General features: G+C 38.4%; 1 protein-coding gene across 1 annotated transcript in view; it reads left to right on the plus strand.

Moving 5' to 3' along the window:
• Nucleotides 1-12,797: 12,797 nt before the first annotated feature.
• LOC124606982 (proteasome activator complex subunit 3) overlaps nt 12,798-17,525 on the plus strand; it is a 39,075-nt gene continuing 34,347 nt past the window's right edge. Inside the window, exons 1-2 of the mRNA XM_047139122.1 lie at nt 12,798-13,184; nt 13,477-13,509. Of these exons, the coding sequence (XP_046995078.1) occupies nt 13,161-13,184; nt 13,477-13,509 (57 nt within the window). The 5' untranslated portion in view covers nt 12,798-13,160. The remainder of the gene's footprint in view (nt 13,185-13,476; nt 13,510-17,525) is intronic.

Here is a 17,525-nt window from a genome sequence, read left to right on the forward strand (position 1 = left end):
ATCAATTGAGAGATTGTAGAGCCAGTTATCAACTTGTACAAGGTTTGGGCATTGATCATAGGTAGATCTAGCATATTATAGAAAATATATAACTCCTAATCGTGATTCTTACACTATATTTGCACACATTTGATCATCTGTACTTACATCAAATTTTGTACTATTATAAAAAATGACTGTTTCTGGAGTTTTCGATCCTGCAGCTTCATCAATTTTTATACTGGAATACATAGAACTAAGAATAAGCACATTTTTCTTATTCTTCACTTGGTAAAACATTAAAGTAATGTCATCAACCTTGTAAATAACATTTGAATGAAGTACATCTTGCTCTTTTCTCAGAGATTGTGCACATCCTTCTACCCCTAATCAAATTGCCAACAATGCTTGAAACCCCTATTTTCAACCAGATTGAATGAAGAGAAGAAGCTGTCCTATGTAACATTTCACTCCTTTCGTTGTAAGGGTTCATGAGATGTAGCATAATACGAATATTCCCCTAGGCTAGTATCCACATGCCTCACTTCATCTTCTCTCATCTAAGAAAAACCATTCAGAACATATCTAACTGCAGCATCTGCAAGCAGCCAATATTTAATTTTCAGCTTCAGAAAAGTCACGAATATGGCAGCAATCCAATATAGTTACTAGTTGTACTTTTAGTGACAACAAACAGACATGCAAAAACTGTTGGATACAACAATGCATAAAGTTCATAATTTTTGGTTAACAAGAGTAGGTAAAATACATTTCAGTGAGAAGTGATCAACTGATCACTGTGGTAAACTAATGGCAAATATGCAGGTACCTTACAAGTTTATAGTTACAAAGAAAAACAATTAAGGAAAACTGAACCATCTTTAAAGCAAATAAAAGTTATAAAATCACAGGAACAGACTATTTTAGACAGCAATGAAATTTTCATCACAAAATAAAAAATGGTCAATTGATCTCCACTGGAAGATTAAGTGTTAATAAGCAATAGACTCAGTGAGGAGGCAGGTAATATGGACTCATCGCTGGCCAGTGTGGCCTTGCAGTTCTAGGCGCTTCAGTCTGGAACCACATGACAGCTACGGTCGCAGGTTCGAATCCTGCCTTGGGCATGGATGTGTGTGATGTCCTTAGGTTAGTTAGGTTTAAGTAGTTCTAAGTTCTGGAGGACTGATGACCACAGATGTTAAGTCCCATAGTGCTCAGAGCCCACCTCCCCCCTCCCCCTTTGGACTCATCATATTGCTTAACTTAACGCCTAGATTTCCCATTATGGGGCTTTTAAAGGGATTAGCTAGCCCCATGCCTGCAGAGAATGTCCACACATTACAGTAGTCTGAGTCCAATGCCTTGTGACCAAATCTGAGAGAAACCAGGCATTTTTGCACATTTTCATGTTTCTTATCTACCTGAAGTGGATTGTGTATTTGCTGTGATAAGGAAAAGATGAGAAAATGAAGAAAACAAACATAATTTTATAAGAAGCACCAAGTAAAATAGGACAGAAAATTAATAAAGATGAAATGAAATACATGATACTGCAGAGGAGAAGTTATGAAAAACTGAGATAGAGTAAGTCGAAAGAAAGGAGAACTTAAAGCATTTAGGAACATCGACAAGAAAATGTAATACTGTAGAAAATGAAACGAGCAGTCAAACAGCTATTCCTGAATTCAAGAGTAGCATGTCACAGACACTCACTTAAAATATTTGTTACTTCCACATTTTGAGGTAATATTAATATCTTGATTAAATGTGATGTGCTGGTTGTCAATGAGTGCCTGAGCTAGAATGGGTAGTGTGCTAAAAAATACACTCAATTAATGCATTCAGAAGAAAGGTAAATGGCGCACCATGTTGCTTCTAAAGCTCAGAAGTATTTGTTGGTGATATTAGGGTGGAACTGTTTGGTGGGTATACAATTCATACCTCGAATATTTATTATTTCAGTACAGTTTGTGGTAATCAAATGGAAATTGCTGAGTTAAACTGTAGACACCTTAGCTATTTAGATATTTGGGTGTCTCCCTGACAGTATAAAAAAAACTTTTAATTTGTATATAAAGGATGAAGAAAAAATGCTGCACTTGGATATCGGCATGCAATTCCTTGTCCAGTTTCAAGACAAAAGTTTATCTTGCAAAGTCAGATTGGGTGGATTTTGAAGACAAATGTATGAAAACGAAGAACTGGCAACACTGTCACACTGTGCAGTGTATTGGAACATACAGAGGAGTGTGTATCATCCTGCACTACCATACAAGCTGTCATAGCTCGTTGGGTGGACTGATGGGACATCAAACCCACATCCACCATGGGGCTATAGTTCCAATCCTCACCAGGATCCTTTATTATTTTTTTACACATCCAATGCTAGTTCTCATCATTCATAACCAGGACATCATTTTGTCTCATGACAATAGCATATCACATGACAGTGGGATCTATTAAACTGTATGCATGCGTCTACTAGCCATTCAGTGCACAACCATAGCTGGTCCTATCAAGTGAAGCACACAAATGATGAATAGATCGATATGCCTATAATCAAGCTACTGCTGCTGCTTGTGCATACACTGTATGGTACCCTCAAAGGCATCAACCCAATAAGAAGGCTTTCCTTGCCTGTAGCAACACCTTTGGAAAACGGGTAATCATTGCCCACTACTACCGGACAGAGGTTGTCCAAGGACTAAATGTACTCCACAATGGATGTGATACTTCAAACCGTTCACCTCCGTGAAATACTCATGATACTGCAAGGCATTTCCAAATATCTCGAAGATCGTTTATTGAAGAGCTGCATGATTAATAACTGCTAATTGCATCCATATCATTACACGTTAACTCAAATTGATTGGCCAGAAGACCATATTTGACAGGAGAACTTTTGTGGAAGATAATGAAGATTTTGTAAATAACATGATATGCACTGACGAATCTAGTTTGAGTCTTGAAGGTATTTTCAACCTCCACAACAGCCATTATTGATCGGAACACGACCAGCATGTCACCCACCATGAACATAGCTGTCAGGCATACTTTGGCATAAATTTGGGTACTGGAGTCGAGGAGGGAGAGCTTTTGGATTCTTACCTATAGCTGGACAACTTGAATGCGCCCCTGTACAGTACATTTTTTACTAAACTTATGATGATGCTTCAGAAAACCTTGCACTTGATGTTCAGAGACAGCTATGGTTTTAGCATGATGGTACACCGCCACACTTTGGAATAAATGTGCGTAACTATTTATATAAAGAATTTCCAGGGAAATAGATGGGTCATGGAGGTCCAGTGTTCTCGCCTCCACGTTCTCCACCCCTTAATCCCTCGATTTTCATTTTTGGGGACACTTAAAGGAACAAGATTATAGCACTCCTCCCATAGGTGTACACGACCCAGTAGTTTGCGTACATACTTTGGCAGTGGTGGACGCATCTGTGTTGCATATGATTCAGCAAAGTATGATCCAGCGAGTGGCGAAGTGTTTGCAAACGCAATGTGGCCACATTGAACATCTTCTCTAAAGTGAGTGTTGCTCTTACGTGTACATACTGAATCTGTATTATTGTGCATAGCATAATGTGCTCTGTGTGTAGCCTACCTAATGAATGTTTCGTACCACATTGGATGCAGACGATGTTAATGTATCCACCATTATTTTCTATTCGGTTTATTTGTGACACAGAAGAAAAAAAGTGGTCGTTATGTCAGTGAGAAGTTCATGTTATGTCTTACTGTTTAAATAAAGGTAACAATAACCGAAAGAAATACATTAGATGTCACATTGTGGAGGTGTAAACTGGATACACTTTAATGCTTTAACTGAAAAAAAAAAAATTCATTCCCTGGCATGACTTCATTTCACTGGCTAGTGGGACAGCGCTGACACAGCACACAGTTTGTGCTATCTGTTATTGGCCACACTGCATGCAGTTACAGCATTGTCAGAGCTAATTTTTGAAACTGCATTCCTATTAAACTTATTGGTGGAACTAGGTTTAGCTGTATACACTTATGTCTTGTATTGGGATGAGGAATCTCATATTGATTGCCTAGTGCGGTATTTTCTCTTCAGCCCTGTGTACTGTTCTGTTCAAGGTCACACCAGCTTCACAACCCCCCAGCTGTACCTCATAATTTATAAGTAGGAAAATTATCCAGTAGTGCGCTGATTTCAGTGCTCCCCTACATAACTAGTATTTTGGACAGCTTGTTAAGTAAGTACTGATATTAAGTTAACATGATTTTCTCACTGAAGAGCGCCATACAGGTGCAAGCCAAGGAATTTACACTCTTCATTGTCTGTTTACAAAATTCCACATGTATTTCCTATACATATATGGCATAAGTTGCCCACTTCGAACTCCAACAAATATGTTTGTAGTATTGACATTTATACCAGGTTACAAAATATTTTGTCATTTTTGATTTTCCCATATTTTGAAAAAATTAGTTGTCTCCTTCTCAAATTCACTATTAAACTGCTGAAATGTGTGATCAGCATTAGTAATTACATAAGAAAAGAAGGCTGTGCAATACCGTTTACACACTCAAGAAAGAGAACTAGCTGCAGTACTGTGCATTACTAATCAGGCACAGAGGGAATGTTCATTTTTCTCATTCCATTTTGGTAGTTGATACATGTACACCATTTATGATTTTCAAGTATGTAGACAGGAGTTTAAGAGACATATGTCTGGCATTCCATGCTGTCGGTTTCTATAAGAGCAGAGCATGGTTGATTGAGAATTCCCACAGTATTGTCCCTCCATATAGAGAGCTCTAGACTTTACGCATAAATTCTCTGGTGGGGTGCTGTGGTATTGTGATATTTTCTAAATCTATGTTGTGTTTCTGTGTGGTAATTATTTTTAATGAAAAAGGCATTAAGCTGCATAAGCATCACTGACTCATAAATCTTGCTAAATATGGGAATGGTCTTTTCTGTTCACTTGGATACTGACTATTATTGTAGAAAGACTTTTCTCTAAATTGACCATTCTTTGGAGCACCTATCGTAAAAAAGGTTTGTGTTTGGAACATTCACACCAATTTAACATTTTCTTGCTTGTAATGTAATCTGAAGTTCCCTTCTTTCTTTGATTGGCTTCTGTGTTACTAGCTGCTTCCAGTACTATTGTAATTACATCATCTACATAGATACTCTGAAGGCAATGTACACTGTGTGGCAGAGGATTTCCTATATGACTACTAGTCATTCCCTTTTCTGTTCAACTCACAAATGAAGCAAGGGAAAAATTACTCTCTACATGCCTCCATATGAGACCCAATTTCTTGTATCTTATCTTCATGGCCCTTACCCGAAACGTGTGTTGGTGGCAGTAGGATTGTTCTGCAGTTAGCTTCAAAAGCCAGTCCTCTAAACTTTTTCTAGAGTGTTCCCCAAAAAGAAAGTTGCCTTCATTCCAGAGATTCCCATTTGAGTTTATGAAGATACTCCATAATACTTGCATCTTGTTCGAACCTACTGGTAAGAAACCTAGCAGCTCCATACTGAATTGTTTCAATGTCTTCCTGTAATTTGAGCCAGTGCGGAACCTAAACACTCGATAAGTGCTCGAGAATAGGTCGCACTACTGTTCTACACATGATCTCTTTACAGATGAACCACACTTTCCCAAAATTCTCCCAACAAACTCAAGTCAGCCATTCGCCTTCCCTTTTACAGTCCTCACAAGCTCGTTCCATTTCATATCACTTTGTTTGCCTAGATATTTAAACGACTTGACTGCGTCAAACAGGACACACCAATGCTGTATGCAGAAGTATGGGTTTCTTTTTCCTACTAATTTGCATTACCTAATTATTTCTACCTTTAGAGCTAACTACCACTCATCACACTAACTAAAAATTCAGTCTAAACCATCTTGTATCCCCCTACAGTCGCTAAACGACAACACCTTCCTGCACACCGTACATTACCAGCAAACAACTGCAAATTGCTACCCATCCTGTTCGCCAGATCATTTATCTATACAGAAAAAATAGCGATCCTATCGTACATACCTGGGGCACTCCTGACGACTCTCTTGTCTATGCTCAACTCCATGTTCTGAGTGGAACCTGCGACCAGTGGCAGTCGACTCTTACAGTGTCTTTAATTGCACTTGCAACAAGCATACTTCCAAAACTATTTTCTCTTATGTAACTCATTTAGGATGCAGGAGTGAGTATATTACCTCTCAAGGCTCACCAGTCAACATATCATGCAAAAACTTTTGGGAATGTGGTTTATAGGCTGTATAATTAGTGGCATAGACATGTATAGCTGACAGTACACGCTAATAAAAGCAAAGAAGTCTCAAATGAACGTTTGTGAGGTATTTGCGACTTTGTGGTTACCAGCCACCAGTGGCTGGACTTTCTGTAAGCGTCATCCCAGTCAGGAAAAGGTTACAATACTCTGCAACATTCAAGAAAATTATTAGAGATACTTTGGTAGAAGAGCACGTGTTTTGATTGAACATCATGAGAGTTATGAGTACAAGACAGTATTAATAGTTAAAGGAGATGTTCAAAATATCATTGTTGTACCTAGATATACCCTGTACCCATTGCTGCAATGAATTTTGAAATTTTTGAACATGCCTCGCTCATTTCCAAGTTCTTGATATGTTTTGACAAATTTCTGCTCCAATTCTTCAACCATGTTTATTGGATTGCCATACACTACATCTTTAAGATGCCCTGCAACACAGATATCCATGGGGGTTCAGATTATGTGATCTTGGAAGCTGCAGCACTGATACTCGTTGCCCAATCCATCTTTGGCGATACTGACGAGTTAGATATCATCTCACCATAGCAACAAAATGTGCTGGTGCTCCACCATCCATGAACCACATCCTCCAGCACTATTCCAAGGATCTGCCCCGTTAGCTGAGTAGTCAGTATGTCGGAGACTGGGTGTTGTGTTGCCTTCCCCATCATTTCATCATCACTGACACTCAGTGTGACATCAACTGAACAGACTTGCAACTCAGTGGCTGAGCTTCCCCAGGTGAGGACCTTGGTGTTTAGTGCCATACGATCATTTCGCTGCTCTAATGGAATATCCTCAAGCAATGCTGCAGGAAGCAATAGTAATTTGTCCACTGTGTTTGTTAGATAACATGTATGGCCCAGTAAGACAATCATCTAGTACTCCTAACCACACAATCAATGAAAAACGTCGCTGATGTGGAGACTCATGTACAGTATGTGGACTGGAGTCTAGATGACTCCAGATGTGAAAATCAGAGTAAATAAAGACACAATTGTAAAAGAATCCTGCTTCATCTGTTAATAAAATGTTTTTGTCAAACTTAGGGTTGTCAACAGCTTGTTGTTGCATCCACTGACAAAACAGTAATCTCGGACTAAGATACTGAACCCATTGGAGGTGGTATGGGTACATTGCATTGCGATGAATTATTTTCTAAACACTACTGTGGCTCATTCTAGAAATCTGTGTTGTAAGTCTCCTCGTCGAGATTCCTGGAGAGTGTTTAGGTGTTCCCCGGACCACATCTTCAAAAACAGATGCAGTTCGTGCAGGTGTACCAACTCCTGCAACAAGTGCAAAGCCCCCAGTTTCCCAGTTGGATGTACCGTTGCAAACGTTCTACTCTCAGCGTGCCTTTGGCCAGGGTATACTTCTTTGTACAAGTGTGCAGCTTCTCGTACATTGCTGTTAGTCCTGCCATATATGAAATGCTATCTGCACATTACATTTTTTTATTAGTGTAATGTCCCATGTTACCACCAACACTTGTACAACACAGCTGATGTTCTGCGAAGAGCTGACATGAGTGGCAATCTGGCTGTGTACTGTTCCATCGTATCTCTTCTGTCTGCAACTCCACATCTCGAAAATGCAAACAAACACCACATTGGCGTCAGTGTTTACACAGAATGGCATCAGTAATGGCTGGTAACCACAAAGTCGCAATTGTATCACAAATCGTTTGTTTACAGACCTATGTGTATTGAGACTTTTCATGTACTTTCAACTGTATGCGTTTACACCATTAATTATGATATACCCTGTATACTGGAGAGATATCATGCAATTGTTGGCTGTCAAATATCAAAGTGCCATTTGTAGTTTCACTCGAGCAATTACTGCATCCTAACATGAGTAACGAATTTTTTAATAGAGCTAGACAGGCAGCTCAACAAGCATTCGAAATTTACTTTTGTTATTCTTAATTAGTCCTACTATGTTTATAACTCTGTTTGATACTCACTTCAAAATTCAACACTAATGCTTTCTCTTCTTCTTAATGGATTCTTGGATAAATTCTAATGCCATAAACTGAAATGACATCAACATATCTTTAAGTAATCTCACTTGACGCCACATTGCAAACAGTACCAGAACAATTTTGACAGAAGTGGGTGGAAAAATACTGAGTCATATTTATATATGTAGTATTCTGTTTGCAGTACATGCACACACATGCGTGTCTGAAGGAGCAGACACTGTAATGATCTACAGCAAATGTACATCTACAGCATATTCCGCAAACCACCTAATGGTGTATGGGAGAGAATACTTCTGATACCACCTATTGATCCCCCATTCTCTGTTCCACTCGCGAATGGCGGGTGGGAAGAATTATTGATGATAAGCACCAGTATTAGTTCCAATGGTAAGCACTAGTATTAGTTCCAGTTTCTTGAATTTTCCCATTGTGATCATGTAGTGAGATATATGCAGCAGAAACTAATATGTTGTCCAACTCTTCCCAGAAAGTGCTCAAGCAAAATTTCAATAGCAAACTTCTCCATGATGCGCAATGCCTCTCTTGTAACCTCTGTCACTAGAATTAGTTGATTGTCTCTGTAACATTCTCACACTAGTTAGTGGAACCCACGGTGAAACATGCTCCTCTTCATTGCTTCTTTTCTTTCTATTCTACCAGTGCTGCGTGGTACAGATCCCAGATTCATAAACTATTATCAAGAATCAGTCGAACAAGTGCCTTGTAAACACTTCCTTTATGAATGAGTACATTTCCTTAAGATTTGTCCTATGAATCTCAGTTTGGCATCTGCTTATCCTGATATTTGTTTTATGTGGTCATTCCACATAAGGTTACTCTTGGTAGTTACTCCTAGATATTTTATGTTAGATATTGCTTCCATCAGCTTGTCATCAATAGTGTAGTTGTACAGTAGTGGATTTTCTCGTATACATGCACAACATATCACATTTATTTACATTCAGGGTCAACTGCCAGAGCCGGCTGGACTCGCCATATGGTTCTAGGTGCTACAGTCTGGAACCAAGCGACCGCTACAGTCGCAGGTTCGAATCCTGCCTTGGGCATCGATGTGTGTGATGGGATATGTTCCTTTGTTATCCACTTTCTAATATCGCCTTTAGTAGAATCAGGCATTGGAGATTTGTTTATTGTAACATTGTGACAGGGATCATTGTCACTAATTAGTGCAGAGTTAGGTTTAATTGGGAAATACCATTCCTATCAAACCATTTTTCTTAAATTTGTTGGTGCATGCAGTTGTCATAATGTTGTGTTGGTTGATTTGATTCCACATGATTAGTGCATTAGGAATAAAGCCATTTTCACCATGTACACGAGTTAGTATTTTGCTTTGTCCCTTTGATATTGGTTTGAGGAAACTATGAGCTATACTGTCATTCCAAAATTTTTCCACTTACTTGTAACGATAAGATGAGTTTCATCAATGTAAACAATGTCTCTGTTTCCCTCCCTAAACTTTTTCATTGATCCAAATCGCTATTATTTTTTCTTGCTTTAGCTTCTCTCCAACAATTTCGTCTTTCTTCCTATAAATCGTTTTTGATTTGGACTCTACGTTTATTTGATCTCAATTATTTCTTATATTAACTTTGACTTTTATATTTTTCTATGTTAATGAATTCGATGTTTTCATATCTCATTTTGCTTAAGTTTACTGCCCAACCACTTCTTTTGTTTAAACTTCATCTCCGCTATTTTGTGGGAAGTCAAAAAAAATTTATATTTTAAATGATTGTATCACCAGTACCATCCAAAAAATTATGTCCTGTGATGAAAACCAATTTTGAAACTTTTAAGCATTCAGTATAAATATATTCTTTTATTTTTTTGTTTTTAAACAAGAAATTTGCATTTTAAAACCTTTAAATATTGTGACAGATAAATAAAAGTAATTAAAACAACACACACAAATGTTCCAAACGAAAATAGAATAACAGGAAGCAAAAATTATATCAGACATAACAGTTAATATGATATGGAAATAACACAGTACAGCATTAAAAATTAAAAAAATTACACTTAAAATAATTAAATGAACGAAAATAATGATCAAAGTCATTCCAATAAAGATTCAGAAATGAAAAATTTGGAAGCACCAGAAAGAATTTAAACGCAAAACCTTCTACACATCAAGAACATATCCTAACTACTACACTACACTGCCACTCTCTATAACAAATCTGTTTGTAAGGCTATAGAGATTGATGTGAAATTGTTTTTTGTTGGTTATTCGTAAATGAGGGCCCACTTTGTTGAATGGCTGCATAGTCTGATACCTGGAACCCTACTCTTCACCACCGTATACAAGGTTCCAAAAGGTCAGTACCACTGCTAGGAAGCTCATCTTGTCAGCCAAATTAGAAAGACCAAGCGAGTTGGTGCAGTGATAGCACACTGAACTCGCATTTGCGAAGCTGATGGTCCAAACCCACATCTGACCATCCAGATATAGGTTCCCTTCATTTAGGTTCCCCCTAAATGGCTCTAGTGAAATGCTGGAATGGTTCCTTTGAAGGGGCACAGCCAGATTCCCCCCCTCCCCTTCATCCTTGACACAATAAAAGCTTATGCTCTGTCTCTAACGACCTTAATGTCAACAGAATGTTAAAACAATCTTCCTTCCTTCTTCCTTCATATCAGAAAGATCGTACCTTGCTTCAATACATTTTTATATCTCCCTTATTCAACTGCCTTCTGCAATCTTATCATTTAGCTTGTGTAATTCATCCACTTATCATACAATGTCTTACTTATGTTTCTTATACCCTACCATTAAATTTCTTTGCCGTACTGTTCATCACTGACCTTCCAATGACTTCCTAGTTTCCATATTTTCCAATGATACACAACTATTTCAAAGATTTATTGTTAACTGTTATTGCTTTATGCTGCTTTAACTTAGGCAACCGAAGAGCTGCTGCAACTAGTGGAATACTGCAATAGCAACACAGCTGCAAGCATAAACATCCAGGTTTTGGTGGTATCATTCAAGTGACGCCACTTTCATCATGCCACAGGAGGTATAGTATTGTAATATTTACTTATTTGTAATTTCTGCTACCAGTAACTTATATTTGTTGTATGTTTGATCTAACATAATACAATGAATTTCGAACATGTTCTGTACATCATCAGGCGTTTATACATACATACAAACCGAGAAATGTTATTAAAAAATAAATTGTCATAAACTAAATTAACCTACAACTTTTTGCCCATGGCACGTTACAGACAAAAAGTTCTAGGTTAATTTAATTTAAGACAAATTATTTGTAAGTAACGTTTCTATGTATGTACGTATGTATAAACACCTTATGATGAGCAGAACATGTTCGAATCGCGTTGACAAATGAAAATTTGTGCCAGACTGGGACTCAAACCTGGATTTCCGAATTTATACGAGCCTTAACCACTTTGGCATCTGAGTGCACCTTCTGGCTTGAGCAAAACCTCTATATTTCACTGAGTGTCCACATCCTGTGAATCCTGCACAGGGAGAGACTTTACTATTATTATTATAGTCTATCTAGACATGTAATACTATTTGCAGTGTGTGTGTTTTACTGTGTAATCGACAGATGCGAAGGTAGTTTCCAGAGTACACCAAGGAAGTGTGACAGGACCATTACTGTTTACAGTGTATATAAATTATCATTAGAAACTGTCAGAAGCTCTTTAAAACTGTATGCAGATAATGCAGTTGTCTATAAGACAGTATCAACGCCAAAAGACAATACCTATTTGCAGAGTGACCTCCAGAGCATTAATGAATGGTACAAGCTCTGGCAGTTGGTTGACTCATACACCGTACCAAATGTGTCTTTTTTGTGATTTTCCACTTTATATTCATCAAAATGAATTAACGAGACAGTTTTAACGGACTTATAGTTCGTACTCTATAATAAAAATAATTTAGTTTGTAGTTATTGGGTTCTGTCACTCTCTAGGCTACAACTGGGTATGCTTGTAGGATATAACTGCATCCCTCCATCGATAACTAATGTTCTTACTTTCGCCCTTCACACTTTTATAATAATCAAAGAGTGGATTTAGCCCTATTTCTTAATTTTTCTTTTGGCACGAAATGTAAATAAGGAGGTTAACATGTGGACTTGGGGCTTTGGCGAAGTTAAAGGTTGAATAGATTTTTTATTAGTATTTAATTATTAATACATTATTCAACTGAGGCTCTTTCCGTTAATAATAACTGTTCTATGTCATCTCTCTGTTACCAGGACGGAGGATGTAAAATAGTACCGGTATTCGACTTTCACAAAGACAAAACTAGTTGTGTTACTGGAATAGTACGAGACCAATACATATTTGGTAGAGCGCAGCATAAAATTCATCAGATTGAGGGATCAAAACAGTTTGTCTTTTACTACCACGATAAAACAAATTTTCATAATACTTAATGCTGGATCTTTTTCTCTTGTCCCTAGAATTTTATATGCTCCGCCACGTTTTGTGTTGTTGTATAAAGATCTTTGGCAGTGCTGTGTTCCGTATAGTCATTGGTCGGTTCCCTTCTAACCGCTCGTAAAAAGTTGACTTAACGTTGCCAATATACTAAAGAATCGGGGATATTGTTATTCTTGTCATTTTTTGTAATAGTGTGACTTGTCAAAATTGTCAGTGTATAATACCGTCCGCAAAACTTTTCGCTTGTTTTCATACCGACGGAATGGAGATTACTTGTACGTACTGAAACACGTTTCAAATAATTCGGTTTTTGCACATGTGCAGACTGCGAACTTAACTTCCTGTTAGAACACGCACGTTTCCAAGGAAAACGACCGCGAGTGTAATTTCGCGTCTCAAGTTTGCTTTGTGTAGTGCTGTGTGTGGTGTGTAAACTCAAAACCATACGATGGCAGATGTTGCAACCAAGAAGGTGAGGGCTAAATACGATTAGGCGGATGAATGATCTACCTTAAATAATTAATAATCGTTGTAATGTATTAATTTTGCTGTTTATATTTGTCGCGTTTTACTTGCTATTGTTCTGTTCAACACAGTAATATTGAGTTTACTTTAAAAGCTTGAAATCAAGTCTGGTATGATTTACACAACAAATTTTAGTCACGTTCCTACTCATCGTCGGGGAATGAGTTAAGGATACGGAACGACGTCCTTTGAGAAAAAAACATTTGTGGAAATGTAATTGTGTGTTTTTATTGTTTCAGGTTCAAGAGTACAAAGATTCCCTGAAGTCAAAGGTAAATGTCAACACCGTGGCTATAATTCATACCAAAAATAACTTGAGTACATAATGACAATTAGGTATTGTTATATTATTTCTCTGTGTAATTTATAGCGGCACAAAATTCTTCGAAAGTTCTGTTGTCCAGTCAGGTAAATTTCGTTATTAAACACGGTCAAGTAATTTGTTTTCGAGAAGCGCTCATAATGGCAGGTGACGGTGAGCTTTACATTGGTGTCTTAAGTGTAAACATTTGACTTCTCCGTTTTTTGTACTCTTCTGTGATGTGTGGTTGGTATTTCAAAGCTGTGTATTGAAAACTCCAATGCACTTTGGAAACTGCACCAGAATTGTTTCCATTGATAAAGTTTTCTTGTCTGTTGGTTTTCTTGAGTTTGCGTCATTTTCTTCCATTAAGGTTTTTTCAATTAACGAATTATTGCTTGTATGGAATAAGATTTCCAGCGTAAATTTACTTAATTGTATCAAAGTATTGTTGGAAAGTTGCATTAGTCATTCTTAAATTGCAGAAATTATTACAGTTGTCGAAATTTGAGCGATTATAATGTGTATGGCAAGGGATACACTTCTTTGTGCCATATAGTTTTATAATTATCAGACAATTTTGCCTCATTGCTGTGTCAATTGTAGTATATGCCATAGTTAAATGGAAATGTGATGATATGTGGTCTGCAGTAAAGTGAAAGAGTTGTAACAGTGAGAATCCCAATACTTTTATAGTGTTCTTGGTTCCCACAGTAAGAAATATTAAATCATTTCAGGCATTGTCAACTTCAGAGGGTAGCCATTGAAGGAACAGATAAAACATTAGTGTGTAGCCACAACTCTATTTAATAATGAGTTTACTTGCAATTACAGACATTTACTAGTAATAACAAGAAAGAGTAAAATATGAACCTATGCGATGTTGTTGTTTAACCTGATCCATAACAACACATTGAAAGTTTGTAGCAATGATAGATTTTTGTTGCCATTAAATTAGATATAGCAGCAGTACCATTAGGTGTAAGTTATTTAGTGGAAGCTGTGAGTTAATTGTTCACACAATACAAATATTTGGCAGCGTATGATGAGGTTTGGATCTGGTAATTAGAGTGTAGTTAGTGCAACAGAGTACGCACACATTGCAGCAATTTGTTCTGCATTGATTACATCAAAATGTTTCCCCGTTACATGGGCAGTTGTATTCCAATTGTATGAACATAATAACCATTCTTTTGTCCAATCACTGCTATTATCAGGTACTCTTTTATGTAAATTAAATGTGGTGCACAACAGAAACAAATTGCAACAGCCATAAGTGTCATCTCAGAATGACTTCGCAAACTGGCACCTGAAGTAACACTCACAAGAGCAGAAGGTATGACAGTGCTCATTCTTTGGTTGTTGACCTGCTATCCGCCCTTATAAATGACTAACAGTCAGTCAGTTTGTTATTCAGCTACAGCTGTAGGTTGGCAACCTGTCAGTTTCATTTAGTCGTCTGGAGCTTGCTTCTGGGTGTTCGGTGAGAACCATGAATAATAGTATGTTGTTGTTATATTTTTTTTGGGAATTACGGAAGTGTCCGATCCCGCCCGTCTGCTTTGACCCATGATGTCACAAATGTGGCGGAAATGACCATAAAACACGATTCCAATATGGCGCATATAAAGCTGTTACGTACACATTATGAGGACGAAAATACATCGAAAAACAAACATACACACGTTCCACAAAAAGCCTAATGACACTAACGGGACAAGTGCAGGAAATAGGCGGTTATTTGGGTGGGGACAAACTAAATATAAACAAATTTAGACACCCACCCCGATACAAACCACGCAAAACGACAAAAAAAATCGACATCACAAAACACCCCAAATACCACTAAACACAATATCATCTGGAATCGGACACTTCCCTTGACCTATATAGCTCAACAGCAGCTCCCGATCCCATAAATTAGGACCTAACACTTCCCTTGACCTATACAGCTCTAAAACGTCTCCTGATACCAAAACCAACATTCACAGCCACACATTGGGATCGAACACTTCCCCTTGTCCTGTTATCCTTACATCATCTCCACATATAGCCGTCCCTGGTCCGAGACGCTGGAGCTTTAAGTAAGCCTCTTTTCTTCGCAGCATACTGAACACGTCACGACTTCATCCAACAATCCGAGTACTTTAAGAAATTTCATTAGAGACAATGCACTGCCCCCCCCCCCCCCCCCCATCAACTGTTGACCTTGTCAGTCATATCCATACCTAGCAAAGACACAAAAAAAGCAATTTACCAAAATTCACATATGACGCCACACTCGCAAACTAAACCAAAAACATCATCTAACACACCACCAGAGAGCACCACCGATCGCATGAAACCGACACCTACAAACACGCCACTCTCACAAACTAAATTCCGCGCCATCATGACGTCAAACACCACAACAGCCTTACGTCGCGGGTCAAAGCAGACGGGTGGGATCAGATGCTTCCATTCACCCTTTTTTTGGGGTGGGGGGGTGTTGATGGTTGAGGGTGGGTAGATCTATGGAGTTATTAACAAGGCAGATATACCTGTCTTCTGAAACAACCAATGATTGACACCAATAACAACACAACATTCGCAAAATAAAATATGACAAATTAAGTGGCCTCTTCCAGAATAAGAGGTTTTTGGCACAGGAGTGTACTTGTTAGTAATGCCTTCAAACCTTTTAAAAGCTTGAAAGTACATGATCACAATGGGCAAGTAGAGATTGTAATCATGAGTGTAAATGTAACTGTCGGACGCACTGTATGTTCACTATCTACAATACTTTGTTGGTCTGGTAAACAATGTTATCAAAGCCACCACCTACAAGATACACAGTGCCAGTCAAATTGTGACCACTGCCTATCTTTGACATCAGTGTATAATAACCATTCGCAGATGGCAGCACTGCAGTGGAGGGTATATATAAAGCATGTCTGTTGATGCGGACAACAGTGCAATCGTTGTTGAAATGCAGAAACGGAGTAGTTTATCTGATTTCAAAAAGGTCGTGATCGTTGGCTTTTTGACCCAAGGATGAGGGCATTTCCAAAACAGCTAAGTTTGTAAACTGTTTGTCTACCCTCATGGCTAAAGCACACCATTTGTGACAGTGATGCTACCCAAAACTGGCTCAGAGGCAGCTGTGGTGCGCCACACGCCATACATGACAGAGGTGAACAACGCCTGTGGAGATGTATATTGGTGAATTAATTTGAAACTGTTGAAAACTGACTGCTGCGATGCACCAGGGGGCCGCCAGTGATGTCTCCTCAACCACCATCCAGTGTATGTTGCTTAAGGGCCTCTGCATCAGACACCTGGTTCATACATCCATGCAGACTGCTGTCGATTGGGGACAAAGGTTTTAATTTGCTTGCCAGTACTGCAACTGGATGTCAACTGAGTGATGGCAATGGTCTTTCCAGATTAGTCATGTTATATATTCCATCAGACAGATGGCCGTTGGCCTGTAAAGATGAAACATCTGTAACATCCTGTGACAATCATTGGAAGGGTTCAGGCCAGAGGAGGAATCATTGGTCAGGGGAATGCTTTTGTGGCATTCTGTTGGTGATCTCATTTTGGAAAGCCAATCAATCAATAATTGAGTGTGTATCTATCCGTGGGGTCCATGTCCACCCTTACATGCAGATCGTTTTGCTCAGCTGGCACCATCTATCAGCAGGGCAGTGCAACATGTCATGCAGCTTTCAGTTTGTTTACATGGTTCGAAGAACACTAGGGTGAGTTTACTGTACTGGCCACCAAACTCTCTGGACTCTCTGGATTTAAAGCCTACCTAGTGCAGCTGGACACAACGTTGGAGTTTGTGTTGCTCCAAATCACTGTCTGTACCTTCCAGAACCTTACTGACTGTTTTAGTGCATGTTTTACAGCAGCCCATGCTGCTAAAGGTGATTACTTGGGATTCTGGCAGGTTGACCGATCATATGTTTCAGATTTTTGCACAAATGATTCTGCTTTGTC

Source organism: Schistocerca americana, chromosome 3 (genome assembly GCF_021461395.2).
Source record: "Schistocerca americana isolate TAMUIC-IGC-003095 chromosome 3, iqSchAmer2.1, whole genome shotgun sequence".
In the NCBI taxonomy this organism is placed as follows: Eukaryota; Metazoa; Arthropoda; class Insecta; order Orthoptera; family Acrididae; genus Schistocerca; species Schistocerca americana.